The sequence below is a fragment of the Podarcis gaigeae genome, assembly GCF_964106915.1.
Source record: "Podarcis gaigeae genome assembly, chromosome: 5".
NCBI classification, from domain to species: Eukaryota; Metazoa; Chordata; class Lepidosauria; order Squamata; family Lacertidae; genus Podarcis; species Podarcis gaigeae.
This window is the reverse complement of record NC_139681.1, coordinates 38,446,321-38,467,579: the sequence shown is the minus strand read 5'-3', so window position 1 is coordinate 38,467,579 and position 21,259 is coordinate 38,446,321. Positions and strand designations below refer to the sequence as shown.

General features: G+C 46.6%; 1 protein-coding gene across 2 annotated transcripts; it reads left to right on the top strand.

Annotated features, from left to right (window-relative positions):
* On the top strand, positions 1-13,198 carry CYP26C1 (cytochrome P450 family 26 subfamily C member 1). 2 transcript variants are annotated; one of them, XM_083740905.1, is made up of 7 exons: positions 1-677; positions 1,049-1,321; positions 2,058-2,282; positions 2,977-3,252; positions 5,498-5,653; positions 8,606-9,169; positions 11,392-13,198. In XM_083740905.1, exons 2-7 carry the CDS (start codon positions 1,085-1,087, stop codon positions 11,788-11,790), a joined length of 1,857 nt encoding a protein of 618 aa, XP_083597031.1. In that variant the 5' UTR covers positions 1-677; positions 1,049-1,084; the 3' UTR covers positions 11,791-13,198. The 2 variants fall into 2 exon arrangements, with proteins under 2 accessions (XP_083597031.1, XP_083597030.1); XM_083740904.1 differs by having other exon boundaries at positions 1-1,321.
* Positions 13,199-21,259: the final 8,061 nt, after the last annotated feature.

Below are 21,259 nucleotides of genomic sequence, written 5' to 3'. Positions count from 1 at the left end.
AGTGAGACGCCTGGTTTTCCAAATCCAGGCGGGGCGGGTAGGGTCCCGGTGGGCTGCTCTTGGGTTACCTGCGAGGCGAGTCTCCCCCTCCCGAGACAGGAGAGGTCCGTTCCAGCAGCGCTTTCCTCCTCCTCCTCCCCCCCCTTTCAACGCGGACCCTCTCAGGCGCCAATCGCAGCGCTTTCGGCCCCCGGTTTTAAATATGCAGCGGAGACGTCAGCAGGCGCACCCCCCAGCGAAGGTGGCTGGCCAATATCTATATAAATCTGTGCAAGGCAGAGAATAGTTTAAAGGGGTGTGCGCGAAGGATGATCCCAAAGGGTGAGAGAAGGAGCGTCCGAGCGCAGACGGTTTTTGACAGCTCGGCAGAGAAGGGGCAACGCGGAGGGGGATGAAGAAGAGGCCTCTTCAGAGTCCTCACCCCACGCGCGAGCAGCCTGGGCGGTCAAATCCTCTTTGGATGCCGAGGGGCTGACCGTCGAGGATGGGGCTCGTGGTGCTTGCAAGTGGGTCCGAGGGACCCCGATCCCAGGCACGCCGGTTCTGAGCAGAATGGCCCCCTCTCGCTCCCTGGCTGCAAAAGGAAACGACGGTGCGCTGTAGTTTCCCCGATCCTTTCAAAGTAGGTTGCGATTCTTTCAGACGCGCAGTGGAAACGGGAAGAGACCCCCGCCGAGGTGAGAGCAAAGTGGATGCGCTGTTGGGTTTCCTTTTATGTTTTGTGGGGGGTGGGGGGAGACGCACCAGGAGAGGTGTCTTGGAGGTCTCATTGACACCTCCCTCCCGGTTTGAATCTCAGGTTTTGCGCGGGCGCACTCGCTTTGGATCGCAAGCTTTGCGCAATATTCCTTTGGGGACTTTAATGGATGGGTGGCGAGGAAAAGCATCTTTGAATAAAAAGTGGCATTTTGGGGATGGGTTGGCTTCTTTGCTTCCAGTATGGTGAGTTGAACCCACCTCTATGGGAATCCTAATCCGGAGTAGGATGCCCTGGCATCTGGTAGCAGATTTCCCCTCTCCAATATTCCCTTTCTCTCTCCATCTCCAGCTGAAGCCACAGTCGGCCAGTGAATTCCTCCGGGCGATGCTGCCCAGCCCGAGCACGAAGATGCTGCCGCCGGTGGCAACCTCTGAGGATGCGCTCTCCTGGCTGGAGGCTGCGCTGGCCACCTGCCTGGCGGTGGCCTTCCTGCTGGCGCTGGCGCGGCACCTGTGGGCGCTGCGCTGGAGCCTGAGCCGAGACCGCGCCAGCGCCCTGCCACTGCCCAAGGGCTCCATGGGTTGGCCCTTCTTCGGCGAGACGCTGCATTGGCTGGTCCAGGTGAGCACCGGGGCGACGGCGGCCAGGGCAGGGCGGGGCAGGTAAAGGATGAGCCTCCTGGGCTTAGCGCAGCCAGGGCTGCGGGCGGGAACTCAGCCCAGAGGCACTCTGCACATGATCAGGGCGCCGAAAAAGAGTTCTAGCGAGGGTGTCCCGCTCAAAGGAAGGTCCTACCGCTAGTCGCCCATTTCTCAGATTGGGAAAACAAAAGCCCTCGAACTGGAGGGGACGGGGGCTGGGCAAATCAGGGGTAGCTCAGTCGGTAGAGCATGAGACTCTTAATCTCATGGTCGTGGGTTCCGACATTGCAAGGAATCTGACTACATGGCCTTTGTGGTCCCTTCCAACTCTACAATTGCATGATTTTACGACGCATTTGCCCAGCTGTCAGTTCAGAGGGATTTATTCCCAAGCAGGTACGCCTAAGGCTGTATCACTTCCAGAGGTGTTCCTCAATGCAGGGAGGAAAGCAATTTTGTGAGGCTGAGAGACACTCTTCACATGTCCCAGGGTTGAAGTTTAGGAATCATAGTAAACCGATTCCCCACTCTGAGCCCACTCGGAGGCGAGCTCGGGCCGATGGTGCTCTTTCTCTGGAACCATAAAGGACTCAGCCCCGTGGGGAAAGCGCTCTTCACTACCTCAGAGACACCGTCGACTTTCTTCGCAAACTGTCTGCGAAGCTTGAGCCCAGGCCTGGGTGTCCATCCCTCTCTTTATCTGACTGGCTGTGCAGGGTTCCAGCTTCCACAGCTCCCGGCGGCAGAGATACGGCGCCGTGTTCAAGACGCACCTGCTGGGCAAGCCGGTGATCCGCGTGAGCGGCGCCGACAACGTGCGCAAGATCCTGCTGGGAGAGCACAGCCTGGTGAGCGCCCAGTGGCCTCTCAGCACCCAGATCCTGCTGGGCTCGCACACCCTCCTCAACGCCAGCGCCGAGGCGCACCGCCTGCGCAGGAAGGTAGGGGGCTGAGGGGCGCGTCGCTGGGGAGGGAACCGAGCCTGAAACCGAGCCTAGGCGCCCTCTGGGGAAGAGAAGGCAGCTCGCTGGCATTCATCTCCCCCTTACAGGTGTTGTTGGGTCCCCACTCCCACCAGCTTCAATCAGCACGGCCAATGGCGAGGAACCATGAGAGATGCGGTCCAGCAATATCTAGGGGTGGGAGCCCTATAGCTAAAAGCTGGCTGTCGAAGTTTGTGCTAGGCGCTGTCGCAGATTCCAGTAGCCACGCAAAGGTTTAGGACCCGCGCCTTACGCAATTCTCTTGGTTGCTGCTAGGACTATACCACTTAGGGCTACTTACTTACTGCTGGTGGCCGGGGTTGCAACCCCCCATTCTTACATTCTCTCTCTCTCATATAATTGAACACAGACAACGTCTCCCTGCTTAGGAAAGTTTCCCCACCCCATAGCTCACATTCAAACACGCGCAAAGTGGTATAGTCTGGGGAAGAATCTCGGCGGTTCTGGTGTTTGTACCGACTGGCCCATTTAAGAGACCAGAATGGGGGAAAGAATTGGGGGACTGGTGAAGGGAAAAATGGGTCTATGGTTTTGGGGCACGATGTCCCTAGTAGCGACCGCCCCCGCCCCCCCCCCCAGTAATTTTACATCGCCCGCGGCGATTCTCTCCCTTCTCTTTTCGCCGCGTCAGATCCTGGTCAGAGTCTTCAGCCGCGCCGCCCTGGAGAGCTACCTGCCCCGCATCCAGAAGGTGGTGCGCTGGGAGCTGCGCGGCTGGTGCCGGCAGCCGGGCCCCGTCGCCGTCTATTCTTCTGCCAAGACCTTGACCTTCCGCATCGCCGCGCGGATCCTGCTGGGACTCAGCCTGGAGGAGAAGCAGTTCAAGGAGCTGGCTCGGACCTTTGAGCAGCTGGTGGAGAATCTCTTCTCCTTGCCGCTCAACATCCCCTTCAGCGGGCTGCGGAAGGTAGGGCTGCGTGCGCACGTGTGTGTGTCCCCATCCTCATCGCCATCCAAAGAACTAACTCCGACCATGATCACTTACCCCTATCTGTTCTGAAGTCCCGCTAATGCCACTGATGAGTGCAGAATCCTAGAATCCCTGGTCTAAAGTGTGTTTACGGCTGCATCCCTACCCTTTACATCGGATAGACCTTATTTATTACTATAATTCACATCTTTCTAGGCCGCCTTTCAAGACTATGGGTGTCCCAAGGCGGCTTTTCTCAATAGCAAGTATTAAAGTGAGTGAAAGACCCCTTTCTGACCTATTTGGGGGTCGGAGGAGGGGTGAGGTTCTGGCTTTGAGCTCTCGGGAGCCCCATCCTCTATTCAGACCAAGCAGCTGGAATAATTTTCTGCTGGAAAGGTATTCTGCACCTGCTCAGAGATGCAGCTCTTGCGTATTTGTTTGTGTAGGCTATTTTAACGCCCCCTTTCCCCCCAAGCAGGACGCAATTAAGTTTTATAGCACAAATGAGACAGCAACCAACCTTTAAAGGCACGAAATCCCAATTAAAACAAAATAACTAGCTGCCTATTCTAAAGCTTTTGAAAAGGAAGGTTTTATTTTAAATGGATTTAATATTCACACGCGTTGCAACATTATATGTTCAGTTGCACATTGACTCTAATATAGAATGAACGCTGCGAAATTCAGTTGGAAAAGTCTGAATTGCCCAAGGTGTCCAGCTTAAAAGGGACAAACTCCGGCATCTGTCGCATCCTGCTGGAACAATGATCGCAACGCATAGGGGGCCACCACAAAAAAGGCTCTTTCTGCCTGACAAGCGGCAGAACTGCAATTTGGTTCTCATTCCCAGATCGCAAAGGTGGGGGAGGGCGCTGCCTGGACCTGAGCAGAGCATTGCATTTAGCGCCCAAACGATTCGGAACCCAGCAGAGCCCATAAAGAACAGGCGCCAGTTCTAACCTGAGCGACAGGCTACTGGGCAGGCTGAGCTCTTTATTGGTCCAGATTCAAAGCCTGGTCGAAGCCATCCGGTTCCTTGCAACGGAGCAGTTTCTGCGGCTTCTGCTCAAGACCTTTACTGGCTGTGAAGGGATTTTGGCGGCGCCGGTGGACGCGGAACGCAGTGCCGACCACCTCTCCTCTAAAACTAGGTCCCTTTGAATTCAATGCGTCTTGGTCTCTTTGAATTCCCTGGGTCTTACTCCCAGGTCAACAGAGATTTATGACTGCAGCCTAAGGGCCCCGTTGAATTTAACAGGACTTACTTCTGAGTAGATCTGACCAAGTTTCACTGCTTATTGGGGCTTATTTATTGATTTCCCAGGTCCATAGGTTCGCAGCCTAAGGCTGTCTGTCTCATCACACCCACACCCAAGCGAGTTTCGTAGAAATCCATTGGGTTCCCCCGACAAGTAAAGCAATAATCCAAAACAGCATTATTTGAGTTGGAAGCAAATCCCATTTGAACTCTTTCCTTCAGAGTTAAGAGGATCGCATTCGCATTGCATAAAAGGCAGGAACAAGTTGTGTCCTGCGGTGTAAAGGCATCGTCAATGCAGAGTGCTTTTGTACGGTCACGGTGGCTGCCTGGTGGCGGAGGAAAAGGCATTGAGATCTCCTCGAATATCTTCCCCTTTCTCCTTTTTTTGCTTCCAGAAAGTCGTTCATGCCTGATCCATTTAAACACTTTCTCATCCGTGCTCCCATTGCACCGGCTGTGACGCCTTACAATTTAAGGATTTAAACAATTCCCTTCTTGGTATAATTTGGGATTGTTCACATAAACACACGCAAGTCTAGCGCAAGTTTGGGCCAGGTGTGGTGCCATTCATTTGGCCTTTTCTTTAGCAACCAGTGGACTTTCAGGATCTCGGATTTCCCCACCGTTGGAGTTCCCGGCTTCCTCTTATTATCCACCTTTTCAAAATTTGGCAGCTCAGCGGCTGAAGGCTTTGTAGTCTTCGGGATTTCCTTTCTCACTGCACTGATTATGGGTTTCGTTGGGCTGGACTGACAGGAACTTTCCCAGTTTCAGCGAAGGAAGAGGATATATTAAGCGCCGCTTCTAATTATAATGAGCTCCTACCCGGAGAAGTACGGTAAAAGATTGCCTGAACGTTCCAAGCAATAAGCGACTTCTGACTTCTTCGGCCTCCAAAGGCGCTAGACCTGTGTGTGTATGTGTCTGCGTCTGTGCCTTTCTCCTTAGCCATTGCTGTTTTCTCTCTGAACCCTTCAGGGAATAAAGGCCAGGAATCTGCTACACGAGTACATGGAGAAAGCCATCTCGGAGAAACTGAAGCAGAAGGATCCCGAGGCTCACAGCGACGCTCTGGATTTCATTATCAACAGTGCCAAGGAGCATGGCAAAGAATTTACCATGCAGGAGCTGAAGGTAATTTCCTTTAAGCCACCTGGAGTGGCCACAGTTGTCCCTAGCTCACACAACCAAACATGGTCCTTTCCAAAATGACCATGTAAAGAAGTAAAAAAGGTGTAACTGCCTCTGACCATGTGCAAAGGTCATTTCTCTAGGTCCATCCCACACAGTCTACAAGCAAGACACAGGACTTCCAAGCACCTTTCCAAGTTAGTTCCAATCATATTATGGAAATAATAACCACATATGATGAAATAATTATTTCCACTCTGTCTGGCATGATCTTTCCTCTGCATCTTTTCTGTGGTGTTCAGTTAACTCACATTGACTTTGAACCAGGCATGGATCAGGATCATGCCCATTTGTTTATTATGGTTGTATTACGCTTTTCCTTGGGGAAATTCGAAGTGGTTTCTTGGCAGTACACACAAAGCATCCTAGGAATTGTGGTTTTTAACCTTTCACAAAACTACAATTCCCAGCACCCTTGACAAATTACATCCTCCGGGATTCTTAGCTCTAGCACTGTGACAGCATCCTGTTACCTCGAGCCGATGAATGTCAGTACTGCACTCAGTCACTGTGGTGACTGCGGTACTCTCCCACTTGCCACAGGGACAGATGGGTTTCACTGGGTGGGATTGACAGAAGGAGAACTTTCCTAATTTCAGCTAAGGAAGAGGATATATTGAGTGCTGAATCTGGTGTCTGGAGATCTGATATGGCCTCCTGCACTTATCCTGAATAGAATCCAGGGCTTAGGGTTGCCATATTTCAAAAAGTAAAAACCAGGACACCCCAAGCTTTTTTGATGGCATTTTTTGCACAATTTAATCCCCATTGACAGTTTTCCAGGACATTTGACTGATTTCCGAAAAACAATCTAGATGCAATTTTCGGAGGCAAAATCCTGGACATGGCCTGGAAAATCAGGACTCATGGCAGCCCTGCAAGGCTGGGTGTGGAGATTTTTGCAGCAAATGGTTTGAAGTGTTTATTTGATTGCTCTACACCAGATGTCTTTCTCCATGTATCATATTGAACTGAATTATTATAAATAGCAGCCTTGAGCAGAAGCTATTTTTTCTTGAAAATAGGGCCAATTCAGTACAGTCCCAAACACACTTTAGGGGAAGAGGTAAAAATCAGTTTCAAAGAAGTGAGACTTCTTTCTGTGCCTCTGATCACCCATCAGGAACCACATTAATAAGAGTAATCTTTAAAGGACAGAATAGAGTTGGGGATTGTGCTGTTTTTATTTTAATTTTAAGTCATTCTTGTTTTGACAATTGAAATCGATTGGAATGGTCAGAGTAAGTGTTTCCAGGATCCAAACGATAAACAGAACCACATGAGCTGGTTGATGGGATTCCATATGACATAAGCAGCTGTCTAAACTAGAAAGGCCTCTTTCCAGACAATGAAGTATGTGCCATGCCACACTGACTCCCCTGTAATAGGTGGTGACTTCACTGAAGTCAACAATTACCCATCTGCATGGCTATTTTGCCAAATTAGCTTTGCTAGGATTGTGTGTGAATTGGTCTATTCTGTAAACCAGAGATGGGGAACCTGCAGCTTCCAGATGTTGTTGGACTCCCATCTTCCCCAGCCAGTGTGTCCAGAGATGATAGGACAGGCATCCCCAACCTTTGACCCTCTAGATGTTTTGGCCTACAACTCCCATGATCCCTAGCTAACAGGACCAGTGGTCAGGGATGATGGGAACTGTAGTCCAAAACATCTGGAGGGCCAAAGGTTGGGAATTCCTGTGATAGGAGGTGCCACCCAGCAACATCTGGAGGGCCACAAGTTCCCCACTTCTCCTGTGAATGCAAAAAGAGATTGATTGGAGCACACATAATTTTCATATTTTCTTATCAGCAAAAAGAGAACCTTTCCAACATTTGTTGCTTAAACCAGGCTCCCTCAAACTCGGCCCCCAGATGTTTCTGGCCTACAACTCCCATGATCCCTAGCTAGCAGGACCAGTGGTCAGGGATGATGGGAATTGTAGTCTCAAAACATCTGGAGGGCTGAGTTTGACAAAGCCTGGCTTAAACAATGATATAAGAAAGATTGACATGGGGATCTGCTGCCCCTATGGATCAGCTCACTTGGCCTCATGGGTTGTCTGGCCCTGTACTCAAATTCCCATCAGCCTCAGCCAGGAGGCCAGGGATTACAGTCAGGGATGATGGGAGGTATAGTCCAACCAGAGGGTCACAGGTTAGACTCTGGATTTAATGGCTGGAGAGGGGCTCTTGATACTAGATTTAATAGTCTTATGGAGGTAACGTGCATCCTTAGATGGTACCATCCTTAGATGGTAACATGCATCAATTCACTTAAAAATGCTGTAAGCCAGCTCTGCTGTGCTTGCTGCTCCCTCCTTCTGCTGAGTGGAGCCCAAGGCTTCTGCCCCAAGGTCCTAGGCCCAGCTGTACCACTGCTTGGATGTGTAACAAGTATGGACTGCACAAGCCTGTAAGGAATGATTCTCTGTTGCAATTGGTAGCCCAAGGCAGTTGGGATGAGAAGCCATTCTTTAATAAATAATTAACCCCTTACTATAGCTCTGATCATGGTTGTAACTAAGGGGGACAGCTAGATCCTCAAATATTATTATTTATTATTTTATTATTTCTTTTTAAAAAACCAACTCAACAACTTTGGCTGTCCCACCTCAACAAAAATCCTGGCTATGCCCATGGCTCTGATCACCAAAACTGTCACCTCAACCATTTCTTATGGATGCTCATGTTTTCCAGACCAGGTTGGAATCAAAAAATGATGCGAGTTTTCTGGTTCCCACCAGCTTGAAAGCTCTAACAATGTTATACTTGAATTCTAATCACAGTGTGTGTGCCTTCCTGACTTTGACGCACAAGTGGACTCTTAAACAGCTTGTGGGTGTCATGCCAAAAAAAGGGTATTTCATCTCTCTCCCAATGGCTTATCTTGCAGGAATCTGCGATTGAACTGATCTTTGCTGCTTTCTTCACCACCGCCAGTGCTACTACTTCCATGATCCTCCTGTTGCTGAAACACCCCTTGGTCATAAAAAAGATTCAGCAGGAGCTGGTGTCCCATGATCTCACCGGGCAGTGCCATTGCCTTGCTGCAGGAGATTCTCTAAGAAACCATCAGTCTTGCCCAGAGACTCTGGTCATCCATGGAAAAGACAACAAAGATAGGGATTCCAATCCACCTCTTCCTCCCAGGCTGGAAGGAGAACTAGACAGAGAGGCAAAGAGGGAAGTCAGAGTCCCTAAGTTGGGTCCCATTGCTAGAGCAGCCCAAGGAACTGTCCATGAGACCACAAACTGCCCTTGCTCAGCAGCCAAAGAAGAAGAAGCAAGTCAAGTCCTTGGCGAGCTGGAAAGACATGAGCACTATTGTCAGTCTTACTTGACCCTGGAGAAGATGAGCCGCCTGCGGTACTTGGATTGTGTCATCAAGGAAGTGCTGCGTTTGCTGCCCCCAGTGTCCGGAGGCTATAGGACAGCCTTACAAACCTTTGAACTGGATGTGAGTTGTGCGGCTTGCTGCGTGGGTTGCTTTTGTGGATGTGCATGGAATTTGGGCTGGGTTGAGTTGGGTTTCACAAGGTTAGTCTGACCGCTTCATAGGGGCCATGGCAGCCACCTTTATAGGGATCATGGGAGCCATGGGAAACACCCTCCTTTCCCAGTGAAGCTATGTGTTTATCTTACTTAGGGACAGAAGATGTTGCAAGAAACCACAGGGGCACTTGGGGTTCACAAGTTAGAAACCTAATGGCCCCTGGGGTTTGCTGTGGGAAAGTATGATTGACAGAGTGCAGAAACTGGAATGGGGGGGCATGGAAGCATGGGAGAGATACAATGAACAGGAGACCCTGGTAACGGATAGCTAACTGGGATGGCTTGTGAGAATGAAAGCATGTGAATGTGAAGAAGGTCCCATTAGGTTTCAGTGTATAAACCATAGAACGGATTACTGAGACAAGTACCTCAAGAGATAGACAGCTGGGGATTGGTAGGGTGCAATTGTTCAGGTATCGGGAGGCGCTGTGGTCTAAACCACTGAGTCTCTTGGGCTTGCCAATCAGAAGGTTGGCAGTTCGAATCCCCGTGACATGGTTCAGCTCCCGTTGCTTGGTCCCAGCTCCTGCCAACCTAGCAGTTCGAAAGCATGCCAAAAGTGCAAGTAGATAAATAGGTACCACTCTGGCAGGAAGGTAAACAGTGTTTCCATGCGCTGCTCTGGTTTCAGTGTTCCATTGTGCCAGAAGTGGCTTAGCCATGCTGGCCACATGACCCGGAAAAACTATCTGTGGACAAACGCCGGCTCCCTCGGCCTGTAAAGCGAGATGAGGACCGCAACCCCAGAGTCGTCTGCGACTGGACTTAACTGTCAGGGGTCCTTTACCTTTACCTTTTACCAAAATGAATATGGCCACCCTGGATGTTCATTAGACCAATTAGCAGGATTGCTGTCATTACAAGTATTGCAATTGGAGCATCTATTGTGGAGACTAGTAGTTGGCAATGGAAGCTGTGCTTGGAGAATGTTTAAAGATTCATAAGCTGAAAGATTGCTGCAGGTGTGTTCCCCACAAAGTACTTGATTTAACATCAGGGTTAAAAGGGACCTAACTCTCCATAGCTGCAACAAACTCCTCATAGTTATAATTTTCTAGGTGATTCCGCCTCAAGCTGTGGCTCACAGAACTACCAAACTGCTCTTTTAATCAGCTCAGATACCATTTCAAGTAAACTTGATTGAAGGCATTACAAAAAAAACCCCAAAACATTCATGCCAAATCAATGACCTCTTGTGCAGGACATGGAGTACTAGTCTCATTTATATATTTAAATAAACTCCCAGAAAAGTGTGTGCTCTGGATCAAGCCTCATCTTGTTGTTGTTATAGCATCAAATAGAAGGTGCCATCCAGTACGTGTTTATTTAGCAAAATGTACATACGACTTGATTGTTACAAAACCTCAAAGCAATAAATAGCACAACATGCTTGCTAAGTTGCCTTTGGCTGCCTGCATATGTGCCAGTAGGAGAGAAAGTGTGATAATGTGCATCCAAAAGTTGTACACCCCTTGAATATTAACATAGGCTGTTGACCCATCTAGTTGGGCTTCAAGCAGAGGTCTTCCCCAGCCCTGCTGCCTGAAAGCACTTTTTAGTTATGCCTCACCGATAATGGGAGCTGTCACACTGCATAAGAATTAAATTATGTGCCAAATATTGTAAGCATTGCTGCAGAGTAGTCTTTAGGTGCTGTGTCAGCTAGATTTATTCTTGCCTGGCTCTTACACTGTTAGGATTAGCATGCTCTCAAGGTGTTGCAAGACCCACACGCTTCATCAAAGATAGAGGTCGATGTGGCAGGGGGAAATTAACAGGTTTTCTGTAAAATATTTGTTGCATACCCATTTCTATTCGACTGTTAAACGGGATTTTGAATACTTCAGTGTACATTCCCTGAAGTTGTGATTCACACATCACTGAAACCGTGGTATTTCTGCACCACCCATTATAGGTCTCTTAACATCTTAATAGGTTTGAGGTTCTGCTCAAGGGTAATGGTACGGGTGAGTTGAATTTGTGAAGCTTCCTCAAAGATGGGGGGGGGGGTGTCTGTCCTTGTGGATGCTCTAGTCTAGAAGTCGCTTCCTTTCTCCTTCCCTTTGCAGGCTGCCCTCTGCAGGTTGCTGTCTCTGGTGCTGATTTTGTTCTGTCTCCCTTCTGCAGGGCTGCCAGATTCCCAAGGGCTGGAGCGTGATGTACAGTATTCGGGACACACATGAGACCGCCAGCATCTATCAGAGTCCACCAGACATGTTTGACCCCGAGCGGTTTTGGGTGCCACAGGAGGAACGGGAAGAGCACAAAGGAGCTGGCCCCGTCCGCTTTCACTATATCCCCTTTGGTGGGGGAGTCCGAAATTGCATAGGCAAAGAACTGGCCCAGATGGTCCTCAAGTTGCTTGCTATTGAACTGGTCAGCACAGCCCGCTGGGAGTTGGCCACAGCACACTTCCCTAAGATGCAAACGGTGCCTATTGTGCACCCGGTGGATGGCTTGAAGCTCTATTTCCATCCTCTGAAGCAGGGAAGAGAAAGCAGCGGAACCAGCAAGACAGAGACTTGAGAACCATAAATTTCACATGCATTTCCAGCTGAGGATCATGGCAGAACATGTTTCCAGGACAAAACATCCGTCCTCTCCCAGTGTAGGTTTTTTCAGCTGGTGCAAGCCCATTCCCTGTTGGTTGGTTGTGAGAGGGGAAAGGATAAGTCCCTGTCTGTGGTCTTTAATGGGCTGTGTGTTTCCTATTAGCATCCATTCAGAAACATGCATCTTTCTTAGTTGCACTTTGTGTGTGTGTGTGTGTGTGTGTGTGTGTGTGGTGCCACTTTGGGATCTGGTTAGAGAAATCACGGTCCAAAGTTAGATGTCTCAGAAGGAATCCTAGGAAACATTGTTGTCAGTTTTCTATTAGGAGAAGCAAAGGATGTGTAGGTCAAGTAGGTCTTGTGTAGGTCAAGTAGAGGGTTTGTTACCCGAGAGTGTTCTGCATTGATAGTAGACCTAAGCTGCTCCCGGAAAAGATTCTTCAGAGCTCCTTGCAGCTTAGGACAAGATCGCTCCTCTGTTATCACAATGTAGTGGTGGGTCTGTTTCTGATGGGAAGGAAAGTCAATCAACCACTTGCCTGCCAAATAGATATGCTGTAAGTATATCACAAGGCAGGCATGGGAACTGTCAGATGAGTGGTGGTGGTAGTGCCTATCAGAGGGCAGGTGAAGGAGAAGATGGTATGTGAATACATATACCGGTCTACTCAGGTGGAGTTCAATGGCACTGACTCCCAGGTTAAGTGTGCCTGAGATTGCAGCCTGATTCATCTGCCAGACTGCATTGCTATGGGCTGGTCTTAATTTCACACCATTTAAAAATGCAGACTAGTTATGGATTTGGGATGCTAGGCTGTTAGGAGAAATAGGGGGAGGATTTCTTAGGTATGGTTTGCATCATGCATACATGTTATTCAATTTCTTATTTCTTCATACTTCATAGCTGAATGTATGAGCCAACTCCATTGAAAACATTGAGGTGATATATAGATCCTATTTCTGGCATTCTGACCTGTGATGGCTCCTTGGTAAATTCAAGTCATTAGACAATGATCATGCACTTAATCAAGCTTCACTTGGTCATTGGTCTGCTCAAGATGCTCTCTAGAAGCTCACACCAAACTGCCAACAGGGTACAGTTCCCACAATGATGGCACTCTGCCCCCCCAACCCCCCCCGTTAAAATAGCAGTGGTTGGGTTTAAATTAGTTCCAACTCACAAAGCAACTGGTTTGTAGATCGTGGCTTATGAGTACATACCTTTAATTCTGTACCCCCGTTCATTATAGGCCAATGTTGTGTATTGTATAAAATCTCTTATTCCTGAGAGGTGTCTCTGAAGTCCTCTGGAAATCTTTTGGCTCAAGAGTGCTTTTAGTGCTCCTCTCCAGCTGATTATGAAAGCACTTCATAGAAATGGGGGGGGGGGGAATGTGAGTGAGTTATGATGCTGGTGTGAGCCAAGGAGGAGTGGATAGTGAAACTGTAGAAGTGAAGCGGTATATGTGGTAAATTTCAACCTGTGGACAGCTCCCATGCAAATGTCCAAGTGTGTAGGATGCTGCTTTAGTGACATGGGTTGGACAAGATGTCTTGGTAGCTTACAATATTGCAATAGCATCTTCCGTTTCTGATGGAGATCTGCTTAAAGCTACTGCTAGGAATTGCCACCTCTAGTGGCCCATGGATTAGAATCATAGAATCATAGAGTTGGAAGAGACCACAAGGGCCATCGAGTCCAACCCCCTGCCAAGCAGGAAACACCATCAGAGCACTCCTGACATATGGTTGTTTGCGGCATTTAGGATCATTTGAGAAGAAGAAAACCAGGCTGCTGGCTATGAATTAGAAACTCCGAAAGAAGATGATTTTTTTTAAAGGAAACATGCAGGCGGTATGAATCTGTGATGTGCAGGGCTGCAATGGGCATTCCTATTACTTGTAGACAGCAAGAAATACTGTCTTGTTAGGGACTTAGTTCTTGCTGTACACCTCTACACACTTCACGTTTCAGGTGGGGGTTACTTGATTAAATGCTATTCCATACAAAAACAAAGCAAAGCAAAAAACTGGCATGCCTGATAGAAAGCTAGCCTAGAACGCTTGTTTTTGACATGTCAATTTTCTGTGCACATGACTTTTTTTGAATTGAGGAACTTTTCATCATGTGAGCTCCCCCTGCCAGCAGCCCGAAGTAGTGCAGTCCAGGCACATGTTTGCCACCTCCTTGAGAACAAGGCCTTCCTAATAAGCAGCACTTCAAAGGTGTCCTTGTAATTCTGTCTTCCCTTAGGATGTATACACCTCAAGTAGCCTAGATGCATCAGATGTTGTATAGTGGTGTTGTATGTTCAACATTGTACTGTGGTGACCACCATGCTGCTACAGACTAGCAATAAACGTTTGAGGTAACTTTGCTGTAGAGAACATAGCCCCCAGGTGAAATTCTGTACAAGTTTTCACCAGGGACAAGATCTTTCAGGAATGAACCGTGTCAGAAAGATGTCCTGTCCAGTTTTGTTTATTAAAAATGTTTGTCATGACGCACTGAGTAATTGAGAGCTGGACTTGCCTTGGAGCATTCCGATAAGAACCTCACCTGAGTTTTGAGCCAGAACACCCATTAACCCTGCCACAATCATGCCTTAGGAAACACAAGGACACAAGAAGAGCCCACCAAAACAGGCCAATGGCTCATCTAGTCCAGCTTCCTGTTCCCAGAACAGTCAACCAGATGTATTCCCTTCTCAGGGAAGACCTGAGAAATAAACTCTGTTAACAGTGGTTGACATTCACAAAAAATGATCCTTGTTGTATACTGACAAAGCAAGAAGATTTTAATTTGAGTCAAAAGTACTACGAGAAGGAAAGTATGCCTGTTCACCTTTTAGCATAGCAATTAACACTGCAATCCTAACCATGTGTTCTCAGAAGTAAGTCCTATTGAATTAAATGGGTCTTATGGACAGGTTAGTTGGGGCTGGATTGCAGCCTTAATTCTCAAGAAAGCCCATCTATCATTGCACCAATCACTAAGGCTGAAAAATTTGGTCTTCTAAAGACCATTGGTGTGATTTATTCTCAACAGAAAACAACATTTTAAATTATTCTGACAACTATTGAAATTAGTTTAGGTGGTCACAGGACAGTCTGTGTTAACAGCGGAAGGGCACATTCTCCCTTATGTGAAATATGAGGAAATGCAGCTTTTAAAATATTGAACCTGTTAGGTTGCATCAGGGGCACCAAGTCCCACCCACACTCAATCTGACCTTTTTTTCTTTTCTGTATTGAGATCTGAACATCCTGGCCCATCCACCTACACTTTCTCTGTTGTTGGCAGCAAAGCTAAAGTTTGGATTGCCCCCAAAGTGGAGCTCACCAAATTAAAGTTGTAGAGCTAAGCTGGAGGCTTTCCTCCTTACGAAGAGACCATCCACTGAGTCTATCAGAGATCTTGATAGCTCAGCATTACAACCTTGGAAATACAGAACAGCATGCCTATTAGTGTCCTATGAAAGAAGGCCTCAGGTTGCAATCTTAGACATCCTTACGTGGGAATAAGTCCCATTGAACTCAGTGGGACTTGGAAGTAAGCCAGGAGTGGGGCATCTCCCAACCTGAGGGCCACATTCCTTCATGGCAAATATTCTGGGGACCACATGCCAGTGCTGGGTGAGGCAAAAGTAGACAGAAGGGCAGACATGACCTTTAACTTTGTACAGTAGGCCATAGTCCTCCCTGCAAAAGCCATAGGTACTGGGGTATAATTTTGTTTAATGCACGGCTTTGACACCAATGGATGTATGGATGCTCATTTTAATGTCATTTCAGTTCTAAGTAATGGCTACTGATGCTCTTGTTCTTTTGTGCATGACAGCATCTGTTCCAGATTTTTATTTGGTTGGATGGCACCTTGTAAGCCTCCTTCTGGCAACTCCTGCAGCCCAAGGTGCTGCCAAACATATTGCTCTGCTTTCCTTTGGACCACATCAGTGAGGCTGAGAGGGGGGTCTTGCCATCTTGGCAGCCCAGAACCTCCATATCCATGTGCTCCATTCTCTCTTGAGACAGACAAATGCCAACTATATACCACAAGTTTCTCATAAATGACAAAACAAGTTAGTACAGAGGTACCTCGGGTTACATACGCTTCAGGTTACCTACGCTTCAGGTTACACACTCTGCTAACCTAGAAATAGTGCTTCAGGTTAAGAACTTTGCTTCAGGATAAGAACAGAAATCAGGCTCCGGCGGTGCTGCGACAGCAGGAGGCCCCATTAGCTAAAGTGGTGCTTCAGGTTAAGAACAGTTTCAGGTTCAGTACGGACCTCTGGAATGAATTAAGTACTTAACCCGAGGTACCACTGTACAGACATTACTGATAACTAGTTCATCCTACTAGTTATATGCACACAACAGAGAGTTATTTCCAGGTAAGAAGCAGTTGTCAAACTTAAAATATCGCCATTTTCTCCACCTGGTGGCATTTAAAACAAACTACAACAGAATGCATCTTTGAGTTCAGTTATTTCTAATCACTTTAAAGGGGTCTGTGACTGTATAATAACTGGTTGGTTATTTCTAATTGCTCTGTGGTTTGTACAGGAGAGGGTTTTTTTAAGCACTAAGATTAATAACAAGAGGAGACAAAACAAACTTTCTTTGTTATCAATTTTACACCTCTTTTCTTCAGTGGATGGAGAGATGAATCATCCCATCGTTTCCACTCCTGCCAATTTTTAGTGAAGACCAGCTTTCCACAACCTGGTGCCCTTGAGATATTTTGGACTACAACTTCTACCAGCTCCAGTCCAGTCCAGTCTCAGGTTGGGGAAGGATGCTTCAGATGATCACTATGTCTGAAATTAACTCCTGATTTTAGTTATATTCCCTCTCTTGCAGCTGAAACAAATTTGGGGAAAACATCGTCCTAACTCAGTTGTGTTTTATAAAATGTTAGGAATTTGTTTTCTGATCATTTGAATCCACTCACAGAGACAGGTGTGAATACTCTTAGGCTTAGGAGGAGGAGTTAAGGAGAAAAACAAAATTGGCAAATTAATACTGGAAAGTATTGCCTTAAAATTAATAAGCAAAGACAAATGTCAAAGCCAAAACGCAAACCTTAAATTTTGAAGAAGGCTGAACTTTGAGTCTGTAAAAAGCTTCATTTCTAACTCCTCCCTGTAGATTTATAAAAATTGCTACCTACCCAGCTTCCAACGCTCTTCAATTCACTATGTCATCAGGTGGACATGGCACTTTCCTTTGTGCAATTTTTAAAACTGCGAATGGATCCATTCTTCTGTTCAGAGCCAGTTTTTAAGGCAATATATTCATGCTTCTGTTTTGTGGGCCCAAATACTAGGTTTATTTGTTTGTTTGTTGAATTTATATACCACCCTATACCTGGAGGTCTCAGGGCAGTTCACAGAAAAGATCACAATATATAAAATCAAAATAAGAACAATAACCCAATAACACCTCCCCCCCCAAAAGAGTCACTTTTTTAAAGGGTATAGGATGTCAGTCAGGTCAACCAAAGGCCTGGTTAAAAAGGAATGTATTTGCCTGGGGCCTAAAGGTGTATGATGAAGGCGCCAGGCAAACCTCCCTGGGGAGAGCATTCCACAGATGGGGAGGCACAGCAGAGAAGCCCCACTCTCATGTTGCCACCCTCCAGACCTCTCAAGGAGGAGGCACACAAAAATGGGCCTCAGAAGATGATCTCGTTAGGCTCGTATGGAAGGAGGCAGTCCTTAAGGTATTGAGGTACTGAGCAGTTTAAGGCTTTATGGGTCAAAAACAGTACTTTGAATAGGGCCCAGAAACTAATTGGTAGCCAGTACAGTCTGTTCTCATTATGGTGAGGTCTTGTTAGCCGTTATTATGTTTAAACAGAAACACTATTGCTGCAACCCCTGTCCTAGGTAAAATTTGCCTAAAATATTATCTTGGATACTGCCTGAGATGAATTGATAGAGTGCAGCTGTACCATAATATTCCAGTGTTATTGCCAGTAAATGGCTGGATTAAAAAGGATTTAGCAGAGGTGAAAGTATCCTCTGCTTTGTTCTTATCACCAGTTAATCAATCATGAAATGAAACAAGCATTTAAACATACAGTTTTCTTTAAAATATCTTATCTTATATAAGGTTATCTTCTTCTGCTTCCTGCTATGATTGACACTGTTTTTACTTACATTGTAAGACACTCCGAACAGAAATTCAGCAGATGGAGCACTACCTGTATAATATTTAATGTTTCGGAAACCCACATCTGCAGAATATTTGGTAGTCCTGCAGTTGTTAATCCTGCTTCCTATCAGGGGCCTCTGGAGTCAAAATACCAGCCCTGATTTCATTTACATTCTGAAAGGAAGATGCCTGTTGGGTTCACTGGACTTTAACCCTGGCCTAAATAAACTTCATTCATATCTAGTTAAAGTGTCTGATTAAGGGAGTCTTCATGTGCCTGACACCATGGCTTGAAACAGATTTCTTGGGAATCAAGTCTCACTGCTATCAGCAGAATTTATACTGTTATTCTTAGTGTGACTTTTTATTAGTATTCATTGGGGTTGCCCCAGGGGTAAAACATTGTAGTTGATTAATTCTATGAGTTCTAGTTGATTAAGTCATTGTTCAACCAACGGCATTTTTATAAATTTGCTTACAGCTAAGTAGTCCAAAACAAACAAACAAACAAAGCATACAAACATGTGACCAAGGCACCCCCTTACAAGACCTGTTTTCCACATGAGAAAGAACAGGGAACAGTTCTCCCAAGCTGCAGGTTTTATTTATATAATTGTATATCACCACTTTGAGGGTGTTTCCCCCCCTAAAATCAAGCGGTATATAAATTTTATGAAACAAACAAATAAATATTAACTTCTTCTTTTTTAATTTGCTGCCTGAGTAACCAGCCACCTTTTCAGTATACTAAGCTAAATTTCAAGTGATAATTTTTTGGTTTTATCTTTCTTGTAAACTGCTTTGATGCTTTTTCCTACAATCAAGCAGTTTAAAAAAATATGAATTAAATAAATTAGATTAAACAATAACTCAAGTAAACATTACAGCCCTACTAGTCTTCCATCATAAACTGGGATCAGAAGAGGAGATAAAAATACTCACCACTGACTTTTCACTCAAATGTGACTTATTAGCCGCCACCAGAAATTCCTATTTTTCAGAAAGAGGTGCTTTACCTGTCCTCCAAGTATCTCCTTTGGGGAAGAAAGGGCTTATTTGTCTAATTTCTTCTTCTTCAGATTTCTGTTCTGTTTCATCCTCCTTTTCTTGTGAAAAACTCTTGTCTGAAAACAGTGGGGTTGTTAGATAACTGGCATTGGGTGTCTATAGAATACCTTTGGACCTCCATAATAAGTCAGAGAGACCATCAGTAGACTCACTTACCTGGAGGTACAGAAGCACCAACTAGAAAGCAAGATTTCCGAATTAACTCTCAGGATGCGGATCCTGTGTAAGATAATTCCCCCTTTGTTTTTTCCTCTCTTCCACCGTCCCCCCCCCCCTCGCGAAGGTTGCCCTTAAATGCTGAGTTAAATGCTGTTGGCAGGCTGACCCTCGAGTGAACCTGAAGCCTCTGCCCTCTTGACCTTGCCTTTTAAGGTGAATCTTTGTGGTAAACTGAGAAAAAAACAACAACAGCCAAATGTCAATGACTAACTTTAATTAGCACAGCTCCCCTAGACGACCCCCCTTCCAAATGCTACAGATAGAAGTCATGGTGAGATTTCCCTCCTTTAATCAAATGGTTTTGATTAAAAGGAAAAAAAAAAAACAATGGAATGAAGAAGCGCCGGGACTGTTGGATTTCGTTTTGGAGACCTGTTTCACACCTACCCCACCGCTTCGGTTCACACCCAATTCGGTGATCCTAAACGCGGGTGTAGATCGTGTGAAGGGGTTCTTCTACCACGCGTTGACTAACCTGCCGGCATGAGTGTGGAGGACAGGGGGAAAGCGAAGGTCTCCTCCTTCATTCAATCTAGCATGGAGAGGGTATAATCTATAGATGTTCCTGGTCCAGTTTTCTTTGTTCTCCTCTCCTCCTCCGGAAAAGCCTGGGAACTTAACTCCGGCTTTCAGACACAAAATTCATTCTTCTCGCTTTTCCTTCATTCCACGAATCTTAGCGCTTCCTATTGCAGAGCACTCACTCCTATCACCGTCTGCTGGGAAGTAAGTCCCGTTGTATTGAATGGGGAAGAGCGCACGGAATGGAGGACACAGGTTGCAATTCTGTACCTTACTTCCTAGGAGACAGCCCCACTGGGACTTGCTTCTGAGGAGACATGCTCTACACACCGCTGTAGTTAGTTAGGACACACTGCAAGCCTCAGATTCACTGGCCCGATTAAAAAGGAGAAACCTGCGGGTCGAAAACAAGCGAAGGCGCGAAGGGCACTTGAAGCAGCCGCTGGTACGTTTCAAAAGCAAGACTGAAAGAGGGATAGATCCAGATTTCAAGCTGGTGGACGCGTCAGATTGAAATGAAATTTGGAATGAAAACTGAATCTCTGAAGCCTCTGAAGTGTGCGCGTTGAACTCCGAGAGTCGGGAAAGCCGTTTAAAAACCGGATAGCGCGGAAGCCTAATGCGCTCTTGATTCTGGTTGACTTACCTCGGAGAATAAACACAAACATAGGATTGGTCAGCATAAGAAGATCACATATATTTCGTTTTGAATATTTTCGTTTTCGTTTTCAAAAATGCCCTCTTAGTGTGTTGGAGCGAAAACATTGATTTATTTATCATTTATTAAATTTATATAGCGCCCTTCCTCCGAAGATCTCAGGGCAGTTCACAAGATTGAATATATATGTGTGTGAATTCGTACATTCATAAGCACATGAAAAGTCTCCTGGCACGTTAAAGACAAAGGGTGGGTTTATATCCAAAAGTAGTCAAAGTAGACCTACTGAAAGCAATGGACGGTCAAATTCTAACAAGCTTTCACGGACCACCACCAGACCTGGGGATTATTTCCCTTCATGCATCTGCTGAAGGGGACTTTGGTAAAGTGGACCCCGAAAGCTCATTCACAGTCAAACGTGTTAGTCTTTCGAGGTGCCAAAAACCGCATGTGATGTTGCTACTGCTGCTTTAAACGGGTTAGCTCGGGGATCGCGGCAACCTTTAACTCGCCTAAGGTTGCGCAGGAGTTAATAGGTTTTTTGTTTTTTTGGGAACAGAAGCCCGGACCTTTCCCCACGGTAGAAGTCCGAACCCCACCCCACTCCGTCCCCGCTTCTTCCCCCTTCGCAAGTGCAACGTAATGACCGTTAACTTGCCACCCCCACCGCCCCAGTCCCTTCGTATTAGGCTGTTAATTTCTTGACCTTCTTCCAAGATGTCTTTAATGATCCCTTTCACTCTCTGACCACTGGAGAATCCCCTCCCCCCCGCAGGCTCGGGATTGACGGCTGCGGAGATAATAAAGGTTTCCT